Source organism: Dendrobates tinctorius, unplaced genomic scaffold (genome assembly GCF_039654945.1).
Source record: "Dendrobates tinctorius isolate UK_male_01 unplaced genomic scaffold, ASM3965494v1 ptg000099l, whole genome shotgun sequence".
In the NCBI taxonomy this organism is placed as follows: Eukaryota; Metazoa; Chordata; class Amphibia; order Anura; family Dendrobatidae; genus Dendrobates; species Dendrobates tinctorius.
The window spans coordinates 283,669-303,237 of record NW_027361767.1 but is presented as its reverse complement, the minus strand read 5'-3'; the positions used below and the strand labels follow the sequence as shown (position 1 = coordinate 303,237).

At 53.7% G+C, this 19,569-nt stretch overlaps 1 protein-coding gene across 2 annotated transcripts in view; it reads left to right on the top strand.

Annotated features, from left to right (window-relative positions):
- Positions 1–19,569, top strand: part of BRME1 (break repair meiotic recombinase recruitment factor 1) — a 55,425-nt gene that overhangs the window by 32,232 nt on the left and 3,624 nt on the right. For both annotated transcript variants that reach the window (XM_073587345.1, XM_073587344.1), the window contains one exon: positions 18,603–18,674. In XM_073587345.1, the coding sequence (XP_073443446.1) occupies positions 18,603–18,674 (72 nt within the window). The remainder of the gene's footprint in view (positions 1–18,602; positions 18,675–19,569) is intronic.

Genomic DNA, 19,569 nt, shown 5'->3' with positions numbered 1-19,569 from the left:
GACACCAGCAGCTCATGTGCCCCCGACACCAGCAGCTCATGTGCCCCCCGACACCAGCAGCTCATGTACGCCCCCGACACCAGCAGCTCATGTGCCCACCCAACACCAGCAGCTCATGTGCCCACCCAACACCAGCAGCTCATGTGCCCACCCAACACCAGCAGCTCATGTGCCCCCGACACCAGCAGCTCATGTGCCCCCGACACCAGCAGCTCATGTGCCCCCCCCGACACCAGCAGCTCATGTGCCCCCCCGACACCAGCAGCTTATGTGCGCCCCGACACCAGCAGCTCATGTGCCCCCGACACCAGCAGCTCATGTGCCCCCCCCGACACCAGCAGCTCATGTGCCCCCTGACACCAGCAGCTCATGTGCCCCCTGACACCAGCAGCTCATGTGCACCCCGACACCAGCAGCTCATTAGCCCCCCGACACCAGCAGCTCATGTGCGCCCCGACACCAGCAGCTCATGTGCCCCCCGACACCAGCAGCTTATGTGCACCCCGACACCAGCAGCTCATTAGCCCCCCGACACCAGCAACTCATGTGCCCCCCCGACACCAGCAGCTCATGTGCCCCCCGACACCAGCAGCTCATGTGCCCCCCCCGACACCAGCAGCTCATTAGCCCCCCGACACCAGCAGCTCATGTGCCCCCCCGACACCAGCAGCTCATTAGCCCCCCAACACCAGCAGCTCATGTGACCCCCCGACACCAGCAGCTCATGTGCCCCCCGACACCAGCAGCTTATGTGCCCCCCGACACCAGCAGCTCATGTGCGCCCTGACACCAGCAGCTCATGTGCCCTCTGACACCAGCAGCTCATGTGCGCCCCGACACCAGCAGCTCTTGTGCCCCCCGACACCAGCAGCTCATGTGCCCCCCCCGACACCAGCAGCTCATGTGCCCCCCCCGACACCAGCAGCTCATGTGCCCCCCCGACACCAGCAGCTCATGTTCCCACCCAACACCAGCAGCTCATGTGCGCCCCGACACCAGCAGCTCATGTGCCCCCGACACCAGCAGCTCATGTGCGCCCCGACACCAGCAGCTCATGTGCCCCCGACACCAGCAGCTCATGTGCCCCCCGACACCAGCAGCTCATGTACGCCCCCGACACCAGCAGCTCATGTGCCCACCCAACACCAGCAGCTCATGTGCCCCCGACACCAGCAGCTCATGTGCCCCCCCCGACACCAGCAGCTCATGTGCCCCCCCCGACACCAGCAGCTTATGTGCGCCCCGACACCAGCAGCTCATGTGCCCCCGACACCAGCAGCTCATGTGCCCCCCCGACACCAGCAGCTCATGTGCCCCCCCGACACGAGCAGCTCATGTGCCCCCTGACACCAGCAGCTCATGTGCCCCCTGACACCAGCAGCTCATGTGCACCCCGACACCAGCAGCTCATTAGCCCCCCGACACCAGCAGCTCATGTGCGCCCTGACACCAGTAGCTCATGTGCCCCCCGACACCAGCAGCTTATCTGCACCCCGACACCAGCAGCTCATTAGCCCCCCGACACCAGCAGCTCATGTGCCCCCCCGACACCAGCAGCTCATGTGCCCCCCGACACCAGCAGCTCATGTGCCCCCCCGACACCAGCAGCTCATTAGCCCCCCGACACCAGCAGCTCATTAGCCCCCCGACACCAGCAGCTCATGTGCCCCCCCGACACCAGCAGCTCATGTGCACCCCGACACCAGCAGCTCATTAGCCCCCCGACACCAGCAGCTCATGTGCCCCCGACACCAGCAGCTCATGTGCACCCCGACACCAGCAGCTCATGTGCCCCCTGACACCAGCAGCTCATGTGCCCCCCCCGACACCAGCAGCTCATGTGCGCCCTGACACCAGCAGCTCATGTGCCCCCGACACCAGCAGCTCATGTACGCCCCCGACACCAGCAGCTCATGTGCCCCCTGACACCAGCAGCTCATGTACGCCCCCGACACCAGCAGCTCATGTGCCCCCAACACCAGCAGCTCATGTACGCCCCCGACACCAGCAGCTCATGTGCCCCCTGACACCAGCAGCTCATGTGCCCCCTGACACCAGCAGCTCATGTGCCCCCTGACACCAGCAGCTCATGTGCCCCCCCGACACCAGCAGCTCATGTGCGCCCCGACACCAGCAGCTCATGTGCCCCCGACACCAGCAGCTCATGTGCACCCCGACACCAGCAGCTCATGTGCCCCCCGACACCAGCAGCTTATGTGCCCCCGACACCAGCAGCTCACGTGCCCCCCCCGACACCAGCAGCTCACGTGCCCCCCCCGACACCAGCAGCTCACGTGCCCCCCCCGACACCAGCAGCTCATGTGCCCCCCGACACCAGCAGCTTATGTGCACCCCGACACCAGCAGCTCATGTGCCCCCCGACACCAGCAGCTCATGTGCGCCCCGACACCAGCATCTCATGTGCGCCCCGACACCAGCAGCTCATGTGCCCCCCCCGACACCAGCAGCTCATGTGCGCCCTGACACCAGCAGCTCATGTGCCCCCGACACCAGCAGCTCATGTACGCCCCCGACACCAGCAGCTCATGTGCCCCCTGACACCAGCAGCTCATGTACGCCCCCGACACCAGCAGCTCATGTGCCCCCAACACCAGCAGCTCATGTACGCCCCCGACACCAGCAGCTCATGTGCCCCCTGACACCAGCAGCTCATGTGCCCCCTGACACCAGCAGCTCATGTGCCCCCTGACACCAGCAGCTCATGTGCCCCCCCCGACACCAGCAGCTCATGTGCGCCCCGACACCAGCAGCTCATGTGCCCCCGACACCAGCAGCTCATGTGCACCCCGACACCAGCAGCTCATGTGCCCCCCGACACCAGCAGCTTATGTGCCCCCGACACCAGCAGCTCACGTGCCCCCCCCGACACCAGCAGCTCACGTGCCCCCCCCGACACCAGCAGCTCACGTGCCCCCCCCGACACCAGCAGCTCATGTGCCCCCCGACACCAGCAGCTTATGTGCACCCCGACACCAGCAGCTCATGTGCCCCCCGACACCAGCAGCTCATGTGCGCCCCGACACCAGCATCTCATGTGCGCCCTGACACCAGCAGCTCATGTGCCCACCCGACACCAGCAGCTCATGTACGCCCCGACACCAGCAGCTCATGTGCGCCCCCGACACCAGCAGCTCATGTGCGCCCCGACACCAGCAGCTCATGTGCGCCCCGACACCAGCAGCTCATGTGCGCCCTGACACCATCAGCTCATGTGCCCACCCAACACCAGCAGCTCATGTACGCCCCCGACACCAGCAGCTCATGTGCCCCCGACACCAGCAGCTCATGTGCGCCCCGACACCAGCAGCTCATGTGCCCCCGACACCAGCAGCTCATGTGCCCCCCGACACCAGCAGCTCATGTACGCCCCCGACACCAGCAGCTCATGTGCCCACCCAACACCAGCAGCTCATGTGCCCACCCAACACCAGCAGCTCATGTGCCCACCCAACACCAGCAGCTCATGTGCCCCCGACACCAGCAGCTCATGTGCCCCCGACACCAGCAGCTCATGTGCCCCCCCCGACACCAGCAGCTCATGTGCCCCCCCGACACCAGCAGCTTATGTGCGCCCCGACACCAGCAGCTCATGTGCCCCCGACACCAGCAGCTCATGTGCCCCCCCCGACACCAGCAGCTCATGTGCCCCCTGACACCAGCAGCTCATGTGCCCCCTGACACCAGCAGCTCATGTGCACCCCGACACCAGCAGCTCATTAGCCCCCCGACACCAGCAGCTCATGTGCGCCCCGACACCAGCAGCTCATGTGCCCCCCGACACCAGCAGCTTATGTGCACCCCGACACCAGCAGCTCATTAGCCCCCCGACACCAGCAACTCATGTGCCCCCCCGACACCAGCAGCTCATGTGCCCCCCGACACCAGCAGCTCATGTGCCCCCCCCGACACCAGCAGCTCATTAGCCCCCCGACACCAGCAGCTCATGTGCCCCCCCGACACCAGCAGCTCATTAGCCCCCCAACACCAGCAGCTCATGTGACCCCCCGACACCAGCAGCTCATGTGCCCCCCGACACCAGCAGCTTATGTGCCCCCCGACACCAGCAGCTCATGTGCGCCCTGACACCAGCAGCTCATGTGCCCTCTGACACCAGCAGCTCATGTGCGCCCCGACACCAGCAGCTCTTGTGCCCCCCGACACCAGCAGCTCATGTGCCCCCCCCGACACCAGCAGCTCATGTGCCCCCCCCGACACCAGCAGCTCATGTGCCCCCCCGACACCAGCAGCTCATGTTCCCACCCAACACCAGCAGCTCATGTGCGCCCCGACACCAGCAGCTCATGTGCCCCCGACACCAGCAGCTCATGTGCGCCCCGACACCAGCAGCTCATGTGCCCCCGACACCAGCAGCTCATGTGCCCCCCGACACCAGCAGCTCATGTACGCCCCCGACACCAGCAGCTCATGTGCCCACCCAACACCAGCAGCTCATGTGCCCCCGACACCAGCAGCTCATGTGCCCCCCCCGACACCAGCAGCTCATGTGCCCCCCCCGACACCAGCAGCTTATGTGCGCCCCGACACCAGCAGCTCATGTGCCCCCGACACCAGCAGCTCATGTGCCCCCCCGACACGAGCAGCTCATGTGCCCCCTGACACCAGCAGCTCATGTGCCCCCTGACACCAGCAGCTCATGTGCACCCCGACACCAGCAGCTCATTAGCCCCCCGACACCAGCAGCTCATGTGCGCCCTGACACCAGTAGCTCATGTGCCCCCCGACACCAGCAGCTTATCTGCACCCCGACACCAGCAGCTCATTAGCCCCCCGACACCAGCAGCTCATGTGCCCCCCCGACACCAGCAGCTCATGTGCCCCCCGACACCAGCAGCTCATGTGCCCCCCCGACACCAGCAGCTCATTAGCCCCCCGACACCAGCAGCTCATTAGCCCCCCGACACCAGCAGCTCATGTGCCCCCCCGACACCAGCAGCTCATGTGCACCCCGACACCAGCAGCTCATTAGCCCCCCGACACCAGCAGCTCATGTGCCCCCGACACCAGCAGCTCATGTGCACCCCGACACCAGCAGCTCATGTGCCCCCTGACACCAGCAGCTCATGTGCCCCCCCCGACACCAGCAGCTCATGTGCGCCCTGACACCAGCAGCTCATGTGCCCCCGACACCAGCAGCTCATGTACGCCCCCGACACCAGCAGCTCATGTGCCCCCTGACACCAGCAGCTCATGTACGCCCCCGACACCAGCAGCTCATGTGCCCCCAACACCAGCAGCTCATGTACGCCCCCGACACCAGCAGCTCATGTGCCCCCTGACACCAGCAGCTCATGTGCCCCCTGACACCAGCAGCTCATGTGCCCCCTGACACCAGCAGCTCATGTGCCCCCCCGACACCAGCAGCTCATGTGCGCCCCGACACCAGCAGCTCATGTGCCCCCGACACCAGCAGCTCATGTGCACCCCGACACCAGCAGCTCATGTGCCCCCCGACACCAGCAGCTTATGTGCCCCCGACACCAGCAGCTCACGTGCCCCCCCCGACACCAGCAGCTCACGTGCCCCCCCCGACACCAGCAGCTCACGTGCCCCCCCCGACACCAGCAGCTCATGTGCCCCCCGACACCAGCAGCTTATGTGCACCCCGACACCAGCAGCTCATGTGCCCCCCGACACCAGCAGCTCATGTGCGCCCCGACACCAGCATCTCATGTGCGCCCCGACACCAGCAGCTCATGTGCCCCCCCCGACACCAGCAGCTCATGTGCGCCCTGACACCAGCAGCTCATGTGCCCCCCGACACCAGCAGCTCATGTGCGCCCTGACACCAGTAGCTCATGTGCCCCCCGACACCAGCAGCTTATCTGCACCCCGACACCAGCAGCTCATTAGCCCCCCGACACCAGCAGCTCATGTGCCCCCCCGACACCAGCAGCTCATGTGCCCCCCGACACCAGCAGCTCATGTGCCCCCCCGACACCAGCAGCTCATTAGCCCCCCGACACCAGCAGCTCATTAGCCCCCCGACACCAGCAGCTCATGTGCCCCCCCGACACCAGCAGCTCATGTGCACCCCGACACCAGCAGCTCATTAGCCCCCCGACACCAGCAGCTCATGTGCCCCCGACACCAGCAGCTCATGTGCACCCCGACACCAGCAGCTCATGTGCCCCCTGACACCAGCAGCTCATGTGCCCCCCCCGACACCAGCAGCTCATGTGCGCCCTGACACCAGCAGCTCATGTGCCCCCGACACCAGCAGCTCATGTACGCCCCCGACACCAGCAGCTCATGTGCCCCCTGACACCAGCAGCTCATGTACGCCCCCGACACCAGCAGCTCATGTGCCCCCAACACCAGCAGCTCATGTACGCCCCCGACACCAGCAGCTCATGTGCCCCCTGACACCAGCAGCTCATGTGCCCCCTGACACCAGCAGCTCATGTGCCCCCTGACACCAGCAGCTCATGTGCCCCCCCGACACCAGCAGCTCATGTGCGCCCCGACACCAGCAGCTCATGTGCCCCCGACACCAGCAGCTCATGTGCACCCCGACACCAGCAGCTCATGTGCCCCCCGACACCAGCAGCTTATGTGCCCCCGACACCAGCAGCTCACGTGCCCCCCCCGACACCAGCAGCTCACGTGCCCCCCCCGACACCAGCAGCTCACGTGCCCCCCCCGACACCAGCAGCTCATGTGCCCCCCGACACCAGCAGCTTATGTGCACCCCGACACCAGCAGCTCATGTGCCCCCCGACACCAGCAGCTCATGTGCGCCCCGACACCAGCATCTCATGTGCGCCCCGACACCAGCAGCTCATGTGCCCCCCCCGACACCAGCAGCTCATGTGCGCCCTGACACCAGCAGCTCATGTGCCCCCGACACCAGCAGCTCATGTACGCCCCCGACACCAGCAGCTCATGTGCCCCCTGACACCAGCAGCTCATGTACGCCCCCGACACCAGCAGCTCATGTGCCCCCAACACCAGCAGCTCATGTACGCCCCCGACACCAGCAGCTCATGTGCCCCCTGACACCAGCAGCTCATGTGCCCCCTGACACCAGCAGCTCATGTGCCCCCTGACACCAGCAGCTCATGTGCCCCCCCCGACACCAGCAGCTCATGTGCGCCCCGACACCAGCAGCTCATGTGCCCCCGACACCAGCAGCTCATGTGCACCCCGACACCAGCAGCTCATGTGCCCCCCGACACCAGCAGCTTATGTGCCCCCGACACCAGCAGCTCACGTGCCCCCCCCGACACCAGCAGCTCACGTGCCCCCCCCGACACCAGCAGCTCACGTGCCCCCCCCGACACCAGCAGCTCATGTGCCCCCCGACACCAGCAGCTTATGTGCACCCCGACACCAGCAGCTCATGTGCCCCCCGACACCAGCAGCTCATGTGCGCCCCGACACCAGCATCTCATGTGCGCCCTGACACCAGCAGCTCATGTGCCCACCCGACACCAGCAGCTCATGTACGCCCCGACACCAGCAGCTCATGTGCGCCCCCGACACCAGCAGCTCATGTGCGCCCCGACACCAGCAGCTCATGTGCGCCCCGACACCAGCAGCTCATGTGCGCCCTGACACCATCAGCTCATGTGCCCACCCAACACCAGCAGCTCATGTGCGCCCCGACACCAGCAGCTCATGTGCGCCCTGACACCATCAGCTCATGTGCCCACCCAACACCAGCAGCTCATGTACGCCCCCTGACACCAGCAGCTCATGTGCCCCCTGACACCAGCAGCTCATGTGCCCCCCCGACACCAGCAGCTCATGTGCGCCCTGACACCAGCAGCTCATGTGCCCCCTGACACCAGCAGCTCATGTGCCCCCTGACACCAGCAGCTCATGTGCCCCCCCCCCCCCCCCCCCCCCCCCCCCGACACCAGCAGCTCATGTGCGCCCCGACACCAGTGCTTGTGACCTGCACCTCTGTGGCACAGTCTGATTTATTGCAACAGCTTGAACCTGCATCCCGATGGGGTCTCCTGTCAGTGGGGTCATCGGCTCCAGGTCACCGGATCTGTATGTGAGGTCAGTCTGCAGCAATAACTCGGTGAGGGTCAGATAGACACTGCAGACAGTGTATACAGCACCGACACTGACTGATCCTCAGCCTACATATACAGGATATCATGTATTATATATAGAACCATATATTCTAATGTGAGGTCCTGTAGCGGTGCAGGATCTGTATAGTACACCCATGTGTACACATTGTTATACACCATCTGATGTCCCTGTATATGATATGAGGATCTGTATACTGGCTGTGCTGTACTATGGGCACATACGTCAGATGGTCAGTTATGTAACCACAGTCTTATGGGCTCCAGTACTAAATTTGGACCAGGGATCCCACCAACATGTTGGTAAGATCTATGGGCCATTGTAATAATGTCCCCATCCTGGGCCCTGCATGTAACAATGTCATCTTCATGCACTCTGGCACCACTCCAATCTATCCTAAACTCTGCTGCCAAACTAACCCACCTGTCTCCCCGTTATTCCCCGGCCTCTCTTCTCTGCCAAGCCCTTCATTGGCTTCCTATTGGCCAGAGGCTCCAATTCAAAACCCTAACTATGACATACAAAGCCATCCACAACCTGTCTCCTCCATACATCTGTGACATGGTCTCCCAGTACTTACTTACACACAACCTCCGATCCTCTCAAGATCTCCTTCTCTACTCCCCTCTTAACTCTTCTTCCCACAACCGCATACAAGACTTCTCCCGTGCTTCCCCCATACTTTGGAACTCTCTACCCCAACACATCAGACTTTTGCCTACGACAGAAGCCTTCAAAAGGAACCTGAAGACCCACCTCTTCCAGAAAGCCGACAACATGCAGTGATCCTCAGTCTACTGAACCACGGCACAACAAGCTCTACCCTCTCCTAGTGTATCCTCGCCCATCCCCTGTAGACTGTGAGCCCTTGCGGGCAGGATCCTCTCTCTTTCTTTACATGTGTGTGCCTTGTATTGCTCATCTTTATTGTACTATTGTACTATTATACATCTTTATTGTACTATTCTATTGTACTATTTATTGTACTATTGTATATTTGCCCCTTTTTCACATGTAAAGTGCCATGGAATAAATGGCGCTATAAAAATGAATAATAAAAATAATGTTCCTTGGTCCTGCATGTAATAATGTTACCGTTCTGGGCCATGCATGAAATAATGTCCCTGTCCTGAGCCCTGCATGTAATAATGTCCCTGTTCTGGGCCCTGCATGTAATAATGTCCCTGTTCTGGGCCCTGCATGTAATAATGTCACCGTTCTGGGCCCTGCATGTAATAATGTCCCTGTCCTGAGCCCTGCATGAAACAATGTCCCTGTTCTGGGCCCTGCATGTAATAATGTCCCTGTTCTGGGCCCTGCATGTAATAATGTCACCTTTCTGGGCCCTGCATGTAATAATGTCTCTGTCCTGAGCCCTATATGTAATAATGTCCCTGTTATGGGCCCTGCATGTAATGATGTCCCTGTTCAGGGCCCTGCATGTAATAATGTCCCCGTTCTGGGCCCTGCATGCAATAATGTCCCCCTGAGCCCTGCATGTAATAATGTCACCTGTTGTGAGTTCATTTTCCCCTTCGTCACTGAGGTCTGGTGAACTCCCTATTCTGGTAAAGGAAGGTAATGAGCCTGATTATCAGGCACCTGAGCCTAATGATGATGACTGGCTGAGTGGAGTCATGGACTGGATATAGGGCTGCCGACGCCCTTCTGCCCTGCGGGTGATTTCTCTATGGACTTCTAGGAGACCAGTCTGATTCCTGCTCCTCTAAAGCTAAGTTTTCTGCTTTGCCTTTTAGCATTTGTGTTTTGTTTTTGTTTGCCTTGCTTTTCTGGATTCTGCCATTCCCTGCTGGGGTGAGCTGAATCTCCTTTTGCCGGTTGCTCTGTCTTCAGAATATTCCTGAGTACTGACATAGTCTTTTTGAAGCCTAACGTCTTCAGGGCCTTTTTCACTGTCAGTCTGTTGGCTCTTATTTTTTAGGGTTTTTCACGGATTGCAGACAGCAGCCTTCCTGTCCTTTCCTATCTAGTTAGCTTGGGCCCCGTCTTTGCTCAGTCTATCTTTCTGTCTGTGTTGTGTTCTTTCTTCTTGCTTCACCGTCATTATATGTGGGGGGCTGCCTTTTGCTTTGGGGTCTGCTCTGGGGCAGTTTAGATTTCCCTTTCTGTCTTTAGACTATTTAGTCCTCCGGCTGTGATCTAGGGGTCTAGGGCATCGTAGGAACCCCCCATGGCTACTGCTAGTTGTGTTGATAGGTTCAGGGGTCTGCAATCCGATAGCTGCCAACCTCTCTGGTTTTCTGGACTTAGCTAGCATTTCTGTTTTTGCCTTCTACGGTGACTCAATCATAACAGAATCACCCGCCATACCGCAGATCCTAGGGTACTCAATAGCAGGAAAGAATTGTGTTTAAAAAAAAAAAAAAATAAGAGTGTGTATATTCTTTCCTCTATATCTCTGAGGCCGTAGGGGGAATTTTTTTTTTCTCTCAATGGAGATAAAGCAGTTGTCTGATCGTGTGGAGCAGCTCGCTGCGGAAGTGTGGGGAATTTCCGCCTACCTTGCTTGTTCGCATGCTGTTGAACCAAAGATCCCTACACCTGATGTATTTTTTGGGGATCGATCTAAATTTTTGAGTTTCAAAAATAATTGTAAATTATTTTTTGCCTTGAAGCCTAACTCGTCAGGGAGCTCCGCGCAGCAGGTTAAAATTGTCATCTCTTTGCTGCGTGGCGATCCCCAGGATTGGGCGTTTTCTTTGAAACCAGATGATCCTATTCTGACTAATGTGAACGCATTCTTTCAAGCCTTGGGGTTGTTGTATGACGAACCTAATGCTATTGATCAGGCTGAAAAGACCCTGTTGGCATTGAACCAGGGTCGAGATTCTGCAGAGTTGTACTGTCAAAAGTTCCGAAAGTGGGCGGTCCTTACTACCTGGAATGATAATGCCTTGGCTGCTCTCTTTCAGAAGGGTTTGTCAGAAGCCGTAAAAAATACTATGGTGGGATTTCCTGTTCCCTCTGGTCTGGACGATTCTATGTCATTAGCCATTCAGGTTGATCGGCGTTTACGTGAACGCAGGATTGCACGAGAGGTGTTGCCACCGGTTGAACAGACGTCTGAACCTATGCAATGTGATGGAGTTTTGTCTAAGGCGCAACGTCAGGAGTTCAGAAGGCGTAATAAGCTGTGTTTTTTTTTGTGGAGATGCCTCGCATATTATTTCTGTTTGTCCTAAACGAGAGAAACGCTTTGCATACACGTTTTCTGTTGGTGGTGTTCAACCTAAGTTTCTTCTGGCAATTACTCTGATCTGCTCCCTGTCCACATTTTCCGCCAAGGCTTTTGTGGATTCGGGAGCAGCGCTAAACCTAATGGACTTGGATTTTGCTAATCGTTGTGGATTTCCGATGACACCTCTGCAGACGCCTATCCCTTTGAGGGGGATTGATGCTACTCCTTTGGCGAAAAATAAACCTCAGTTTTGGACCCAGGTGGTCATGCGGGTCGCCCCAGACCATCAAGAAAATTGCAGATTTTTGGTGTTGCATGGTCTGCATGATGCCGTTGTTCTGGGGTTTCCTTGGTTGCAAATTCATAATCCAGTTTTGGATTGGAAATCTGTGTCTGTGGTGAGTTGGGGTTGTCGGTGTGCCTTTAGTGAGGCTCCGGTTTTTTCCACCTCTCCTCAGTCGCATGATGTTCCTGACTATTTGGCGGACTTTTATGATGTATTTAGTGAGAATGAGTCTGCGTCCTTGCCTCCTCATAGGAGTTATGACTGTGCAATTGAACTGAGCCCGGGGTGTAAATTTCCCAAGGGTCGGCTCTTCAATTTATCTGTACCCGAGCACGAGGCTATGCGGTCCTATATTAAGGAGGCGTTGGAGAAGGGTCATATTAGACCATCCTCTTCACCCTTAGGTGCCGTTTTTTTTTTTGTGGCCAAAAAGGATGGTTCTTTAAGGCCTTGTATTGATTATCGTGCCCTCAACAAAATTACTATTAAATATCAGTATCCGTTACCCCTGATTTCAGATCTATTCTCTAGAGTTAGAGGTGCTTGCTGGTTTACCAAGCTTGACATCAGGGGGGCGTATAATCTTATCCGTATTAAGCAGGGGGATGAATGGAAGACGGCGTTTAATACTCCAGAGGGACATTTTGAGTACCTGGTGATGCCTTTTGGGCTCACTAATGCCCCTTCTGTCTTCCAGTGCTTCATGAACGATATTTTCCGAGACTTTGTCGATACATTTTTGATTATCTATCTGGATGATATTTTGATCTTCTCCAAGGATTGGGATTCTCATGTGGAACATATTCGGACTGTGTTCCGGATCTTGAGGGAGAATTCCCTGTATGTCAAAGGATCGAAATGCCTTTTTGGAGTACAGAGGATTTCATTTTTGGGATTTATTTTGTCTCCGTCAACTATTGAAATGGACCCGGCAAAGGTACAGGCCATTTATGATTGGGTTCAGCCCACTTCTTTGAAGGCCCTCCAGAAGTTTTTGGGTTTTGCTAATTTTTATCGGAAATTTATAGCAAGATTTTCTAGTATTGCCAAGCCATTGACTGATCTGACTAAGAAGGGTGCTGATGTGTTGAATTGGTCTCCGGAGGCTGTTGCTTCCTTTCAGGAGCTGAAGCGAAGATTTACCTCCTCCCCGGTTTTGCGGCAACCTGATGTCTCACTCCCGTTCCAGGTAGAGGTGGATGCTTCTGAGATTGGTGCAGGAGCTGTTTTGTCCCAAAAGGATCCTGTAACATCTAAAATGAATCCCTGTGCTTTCTTTTCCCGAAAGTTCTCTCCATCTGAACGTAACTATGATGTGGGGAATCGGGAACTGTTGGCCATGAAATGGGCATTTGAGGAGTGGAGACATTGGTTGGAGGGAGCTAAACATCAAGTTGTGGTCCTCACTGACCACAAGAATTTGATCTACCTAGAGTCGGCTAAACGCTTGAACCCTAGACAGGCTAGGTGGGCCTTGTTTTTTACACGTTTTGATTTTGTGGTCTTTTCTTCCTGGAACTAAGAATGTCAAGGCTGACGCCCTCTCTAGGAGCTTCTTTGCTGATTCTCCTGTGGTGACCAAGCCTGCTACCATCTTAGGCGAAGGGGTAGTTCTTTCTGCCATCTCTCCCGATTTGAGACTTGCTCTGCAAGAGTTCCAGGAGGACAAACCTGAGCGTTGTCCCAGTGGAAAGTTGTATGTTCCTGACCAGTGGAAGAAGAGAGTGATGTCTGAAGTTCATTGCTCTGCATTGGCTGGTCATCCAGGCATTTTTGGTACTAGAGATCTGGTGAGTCGCTCTTTTTGGTGGCCCACCTTGTCTCATGATGTCAGGAATTTTGTGCAGTCCTGTGGGACTTGCTCCCGGTCTAAATCTGGTTCTCGCTCTAGTGGGTTGTTGATGCCTTTGCCGGTCCCCAGGAGGCCATGGACCCATATTTCAATGGATTTCATCTCTGATATGCCTGTCTCTCAGAGGATGACTGTTATTTGGGTGATTTGTGATAGGTTCTCTAAGATGGTTCATCTTGTACCACTCCCTACGTTGCCGTCTTCCTCTGAGTTGGTGCCCCTGTTTTTGCAACAGGTGGTTCGCTTGCACGGGATTCCTGAGAACATTGTATCTGACAGAGGAGTTCAGTTTGTGTCTAGATTTTGGAGGACTTTCTGTTCCAAGCTGGGAATTCAGTTGTCCTTCTCCTCTGCTTTTCACCCTCAGACCAATGGGCAGACAGAGAGAACAAACCAGACCTTGGAGTCGTATTTGAGATGTTTTATTTCCGCTGATCAGGATGATTAGGTTTCATTTTTGCCCTTGGCCGAATTTGCTTTAAATAATAGAGCTAGTTCTGCCACTTTGATGTCACCTTTTTTTTGTAACTTTGGGTTTCATCCTCGATTTTCTTCAGGGCAGGTGGAGCCTTCTGCCTGCCCAGGTGTTGACACTGTGGTGGAGAGAATGCACCAGATCTGGGACCAAGTGGTGGATAAGTTATCTCTCTCCCAGGAAAAGGCCCAGCGGTTTTCCAATCGACATAGGACCATTGGTCCCCAGTTTAAGATTGGTGATATGGTGTGGTTATCATCAAAAAATATTGCTATGAAGGTGGCTTCTCCTAAGTTTTAGCCTAGATTTATTGGACCTTACAAGATTTTGGAGATTATTAATCCGGTCTCTTTTCGTTTGGCTCTTCCTGTCACATTTAAAATCCATAATGTGTTCCATAAGTCCTTGTTGAAGAGGTTTGTTGAACCAGTTGTTCCTGGGGTGGCACCTCCGGACCCTGTATTGGTTGAAGGTAACAGGGAATATGAGGTAGAGAAAATACTGGATTCCCGTCTGGCTAGACGGAGACTCCAGTATTTGGTTAAGTGGAAGAGTTATCGTCAGGAGGATAATTCCTGGGTCTCTGCCTCTGATATTCATGCCAAAAGATTGGTGCGTGACTTTCATCGGGCTCACCCTGATCGCCCTGGTGGCGTGGTTGAGGGTTCGGTGACCCCTCCTCAAGGGGGAGGTACTGTTGTGAGTTCATTTTCCCCTTCGTCACTGAGGTCTGGTGAACTCCCTATTCTGGTAAAGGAAGGTAATGAGCCTGATTATCAGGCACCTGAGCCTAATGATGATGACTGGCTGAGTGAAGTCACGGACTGGATATAGGGCTGCCGACGCCCTTCTGCCCTGCGGGTGATTTCTCTGTGGACTTCTAGGAGACCAGTCTGATTCCTGCTCCTCTAAAGCTAAGTTTTCTGCTTTGCCTTTTAGCATTTGTGTTTTGTTTTTGTTTGCCTTGCTTTTCTGGATTCTGCCATTCCCTGCTGGGGTGAGCTGAATCTCCTTTTGCCGGTTGCTCTGTCTTCAGAATATTCCTGAGTACCGACATAGTCTTTTTGAAGCCTAGCGTCTTCACGGCCTTTTTCACTGTCAGTCTGTTGGCTCTTATTTTTTAGGGTTTTTCACGGATTGCAGACAGCAGCCTTCCTGTCCTTTCCTATCTAGTTAGCTTGGGCCCCGTCTTTGCTCAGTCTATCTTTCTGTCTGTGTTGTGTTCTTTCTTCTTGCTTCACCGTCATTATATGTGGGGGGCTGCCTTTTGCTTTGTCGTCTGCTCTGGGGAAATTTAGATTTCCCTTTCTGTCTTTAGGCTATTTAGTCCTCCGGCTGTGATCTAGGGGTCTAGGGCATCGTAGGAACCCCCCACGGCTACTGCTAGTTGTGTTGATAGGTTCAGGGGTCTGCAATCCGATAGCTGCCAACCTCTCTGGTTTTCTGGACTTAGCTAGCATTTCTGTTTTTGCCTCCTACGGTGACTCAATCATAACAGTCACCGTTCTGGGCCCTGCATGTAATAATGTCCCTGTTCTGGGCCCTGCATGTAATAATGTCTCCGTTCTGGGCCCTGCATGTAATAATGTCCCCCCTGAGCCCTGCATGTAATAATGTCACCGTTCTGGGCCCTGCATGTAATGTCATCGTTCTGGGCCCTGCATGTAATAATGTTCCCGTTCTGGGCCCTGCATGTAATAATGTCATTGTTCTGGGCCCTGCATGTAATAATGTTCCCCCTGAGCCCTGCATGTAATAATGTCCCCGTTCTGGGCCCTGCATGTAATAATGTCATCGTTCTGGGCCCTGCATGTAATAATGTTCCCGTTCTGGGCCCTGCACGTAATAATGTCATCGTTCTGGCCCTGCATGTAATAATGTCCCTGTTATGGGCCCTGCATGTAATAATGCCATCATTCTGGGCCCTGCATGTAATAATGTTCCTGTTATGGGCCCTGCATGTAATAATGCCATCATTCTGGGCCCTGCATGTAATAATGCCCCTGTTATGGGCCCTGCATGTAATAATGTCATCATTCTGGGCCTTACGTGTAATAATATCCCCGTTCTGGGCCCTGTATGTAATAATGTCCCCGTTCTGGGCCCTGCATGTAATAATGTCATCATTCTGGGCCCTGCATGTAATAATGTCCCTGTTATGGGCCTTGCGTGTAATAATATCCCCGTTCTGGGCCCTGTATGTAATAATGTTCCCGTTCTGGGCCCTGCATGTAATAATGTCCCTGTTATGGGCCTTGCATGTAATAATGTCCCCGTTCTGGGCCCTGCATGTAATAATGTCTCCGTTCTGGGCCCTGCATGTAATAATGTCTCCGTTCTGAGCCCTGCATGTAATAATGTCTCCGTTCTGAGCCCTGCATGTAATAATGTCCCCGTTCTGGGCCCTGCATGTAATAATGTCCCCGTTCTGGGCCCTGCATGTAATAATGTCTCCGTTCTGAGCCCTGCATGTAATAATGTCATCATTCAACAGCAAAACGTAACGGTGACCACTCTCTGCTCATTCTTCTTGACCTATCTGCAGCTTTCGATACTGTTGACCACCATCTCCTACTCTCTAGGCTCCAGTCACTAGGCATTAAGGACACTGCACTCTCCTGGTTCTCTTCCTATCTCTCTGACCGCTCCTTCAGTGTTTTGTTCTCTGGCTCCACGTCATCTCCTCTTCCTCTTGCTGTCGGGGTACCTCAGGGCTCAGTCCTTGGCCCCCTTCTTTTCTCTCTCTACACGGCCCCAATTGGACAGACCATCAGCAGATTTGGCTTTCAGTACCATCTTTATGCTGATGACACACAACTATACACGTCTTCCCCCGACCTTACCCCCGCTGTACTACAGAACGCCAGTGACTGTCTGTCTGCAGTCTCCAACATCATGTCTGCTCTCTATCTGAAACTCAACCTCTCCAAAACTGAACTTCTTCTGCTCCCGCCGTCTACTAACCTCCCTAAATCTGACATTTCCTTCTCCGTGGGTGGCACCATAATAACACCCCGGCAGCAGGTGCGCTGTCTGGGTGTTATGTTTGACACCAATCTCTCCTTTACATCCCATATACAATCCCTTGCCCGCTCCTGCCGCTTACACCTAAAGAACATCTCTAGAATCCGCCCTTTTCTCACTATGGAAACAACAAAAACCCTCACTGTTGCATTGATCCACTCTCGCCTGGATTACTGCAACGCTCTATTAATTGGCCTCCCCGTCACTCGACTATCCCCTCTCCAGTCCATACTCAATGCAGCAGCCAGGATCGTCCATCTGGGTAATCGGTACTCGGACGCGTCCGCTCTTCGCCAGTCCTTACATTGGCTGCCCATTCATTATAGGATCCAATTCAAAGTACTTGTTCTCACCCACAAAGCTCTCCACAGTGCGGCACCCCCCTTACATCTCTTCTCTCATTTCTGTCTATCGGCCTAGCCGATCGCTGCGCTCTGCAAACGACTTTCGACTAACCTCTGCACTAATCCGTACCTCCCACTCCCGACTCCAAGACTTCTCCCGTGCTGCTCCTATCCTCTGGAATGCTCTACCCCAAGAAATCAGGACTATCCACAATTTGCATAGTTTTAGGCGCTCCCTCAAAACACACCTGTTCAGAGCGGCCTATCACATTCACTAATCAAAGTCATTCTCTGTGCAAGTGTGCGTGCATAGCCCATTCACTATCTCCATCCATCCTTCACTCCTGCAAGATGGCTGGACCTTCATTGTAAATACACCATTGTAAATACACACCTGTACTCTGTATCTCCCTCACCTCATTGTAGATTGTACGCTCTCACGAGCAGGGTCGTCTTATTTCGTCTTATTTTGCTTTAATTATTGTATTGTTAGCGTTGTTACTTATGACTTGTGTTTTGAAACTGTTAAACTGTAAAGCGCTGCGGAATATGTTGGCGCTATATAAAGATTATTATTATTATTATTATTATTATTATTATTATTATTCTGAGCCCTGTATGTAATAATATCCCCGTTCTGGGACCTGCATGTAATAATGTCATCATTCTGGGCCCTGCATGTAATAATGTCTCCATTCAAGGTCCTGTATATAATAATGTCCCTGGAAGAGGCGATACCCAATATTGCTTCTTTTTTTACCTTAGTTTCTTTTTGAACTGGAAAATGAACAAACTTTAGTATTTTTTTTTATATTCCTTAAAATATTTGTGTGTTATCAGAGGGTACATAGGCTCCCAGGTGTCAGCCAACTCATTACTTTATCTCTTTTTCTGCAACTTGTCTGAGTTCTCCATTGTCCCATTGTCTGGAGTGGTCCGCCCTTCCCTTGGGTTGTGTTATTGCAGTCAGCCTAGACGTGATGGGGGAAGGGTGCGAGGGTTGTATTCAATGGCAAAACTGATCAGGATAAACAGTAAATGGATTAAAGACCCTCAAGGTCTCCCCTGCCTCTCACATATCAGATGTTTGCCACAGAAGATCAAGGACAATGTGTGATAGTAAAACACAGGAAACGTGACCTGCGGCTCAGGACAGGTCATCATTGGTAAGTGTAGTGCTGAGCTTAGCTTCCTCATAGTCCTGCATGGTGTGCCAGTGTTACATTGGGTGGCACACATTAGCTTCATGGCTGGAGTCAATCTCACCAGGATAAGACACTGGCGGGGACTTCTCCTGGCTTTCCCAATATAAGTATTATTTTTTTCATTGTTCACAGACCCCCGGAAAGAAGAACAGAAGATGCTTCCTCTACTGTACAAGGTCTTATCATGGAGCTGTCAAATATCAAGTGAATATCAAGAAATATGATTAGACTATGAATATGTTCAAAACTATAACTACTATAATACTGTCCTGTATGTACAAGAATATAACTACTGTAATACTGCCCCCTATGTACAAGAATATAACTACTATAATACTGCCCCCTATGTACAAGAATATAACTACTATAATACTGCTCCTATGTACAAGAATATAACTACTATAATACTGCCCCCTATGTGCAAGAATATAACTACTATAATACTGCCCCTATGTATAAGAATATAACTACTATAATACTGTCCCCTATGTGCAAGAATATAACTACTATAATACTGCCCCCTATGTACAAGAATATAACTACTATAATACTGCCCCCTATGTATAAGAATATAACTACTATAATACTGCTCCTATGTACAAGAATATAACTACTATAATACTGCCCCCTATGTACAAGAATATAACTACAATAATACTGCACCTATGTACAAGATTATAACTACTATAATACTGCCCCCTATGTGCAAGAATATAACTACTATAATACTGCCCCTATGTATAAGAATATAACTACTATAATACTGCCCCCTATGTGCAAGAATATAACTACTATAATACTGCCCCTATGTATAAGAATATAACTACTATAATACTGCCCCCTATGTGCAAGATTATAACTACTATAATACTGCCCCCTATGTGCAAGAATATAACTACTATAATACTGCTCCTATGTACAAGAATATAACTACTATAATACTGCTCCTATGTACAAGAATATAACTACTATAATACTGCCCCCTATGTGCAAGAATATAACTACTATAATACTGCACCTATGTACAAGATTATAACTACTATAATACTGCCCCCTATGTACAAGAATATAACTACTATAATACTGCCCCTATGTACAA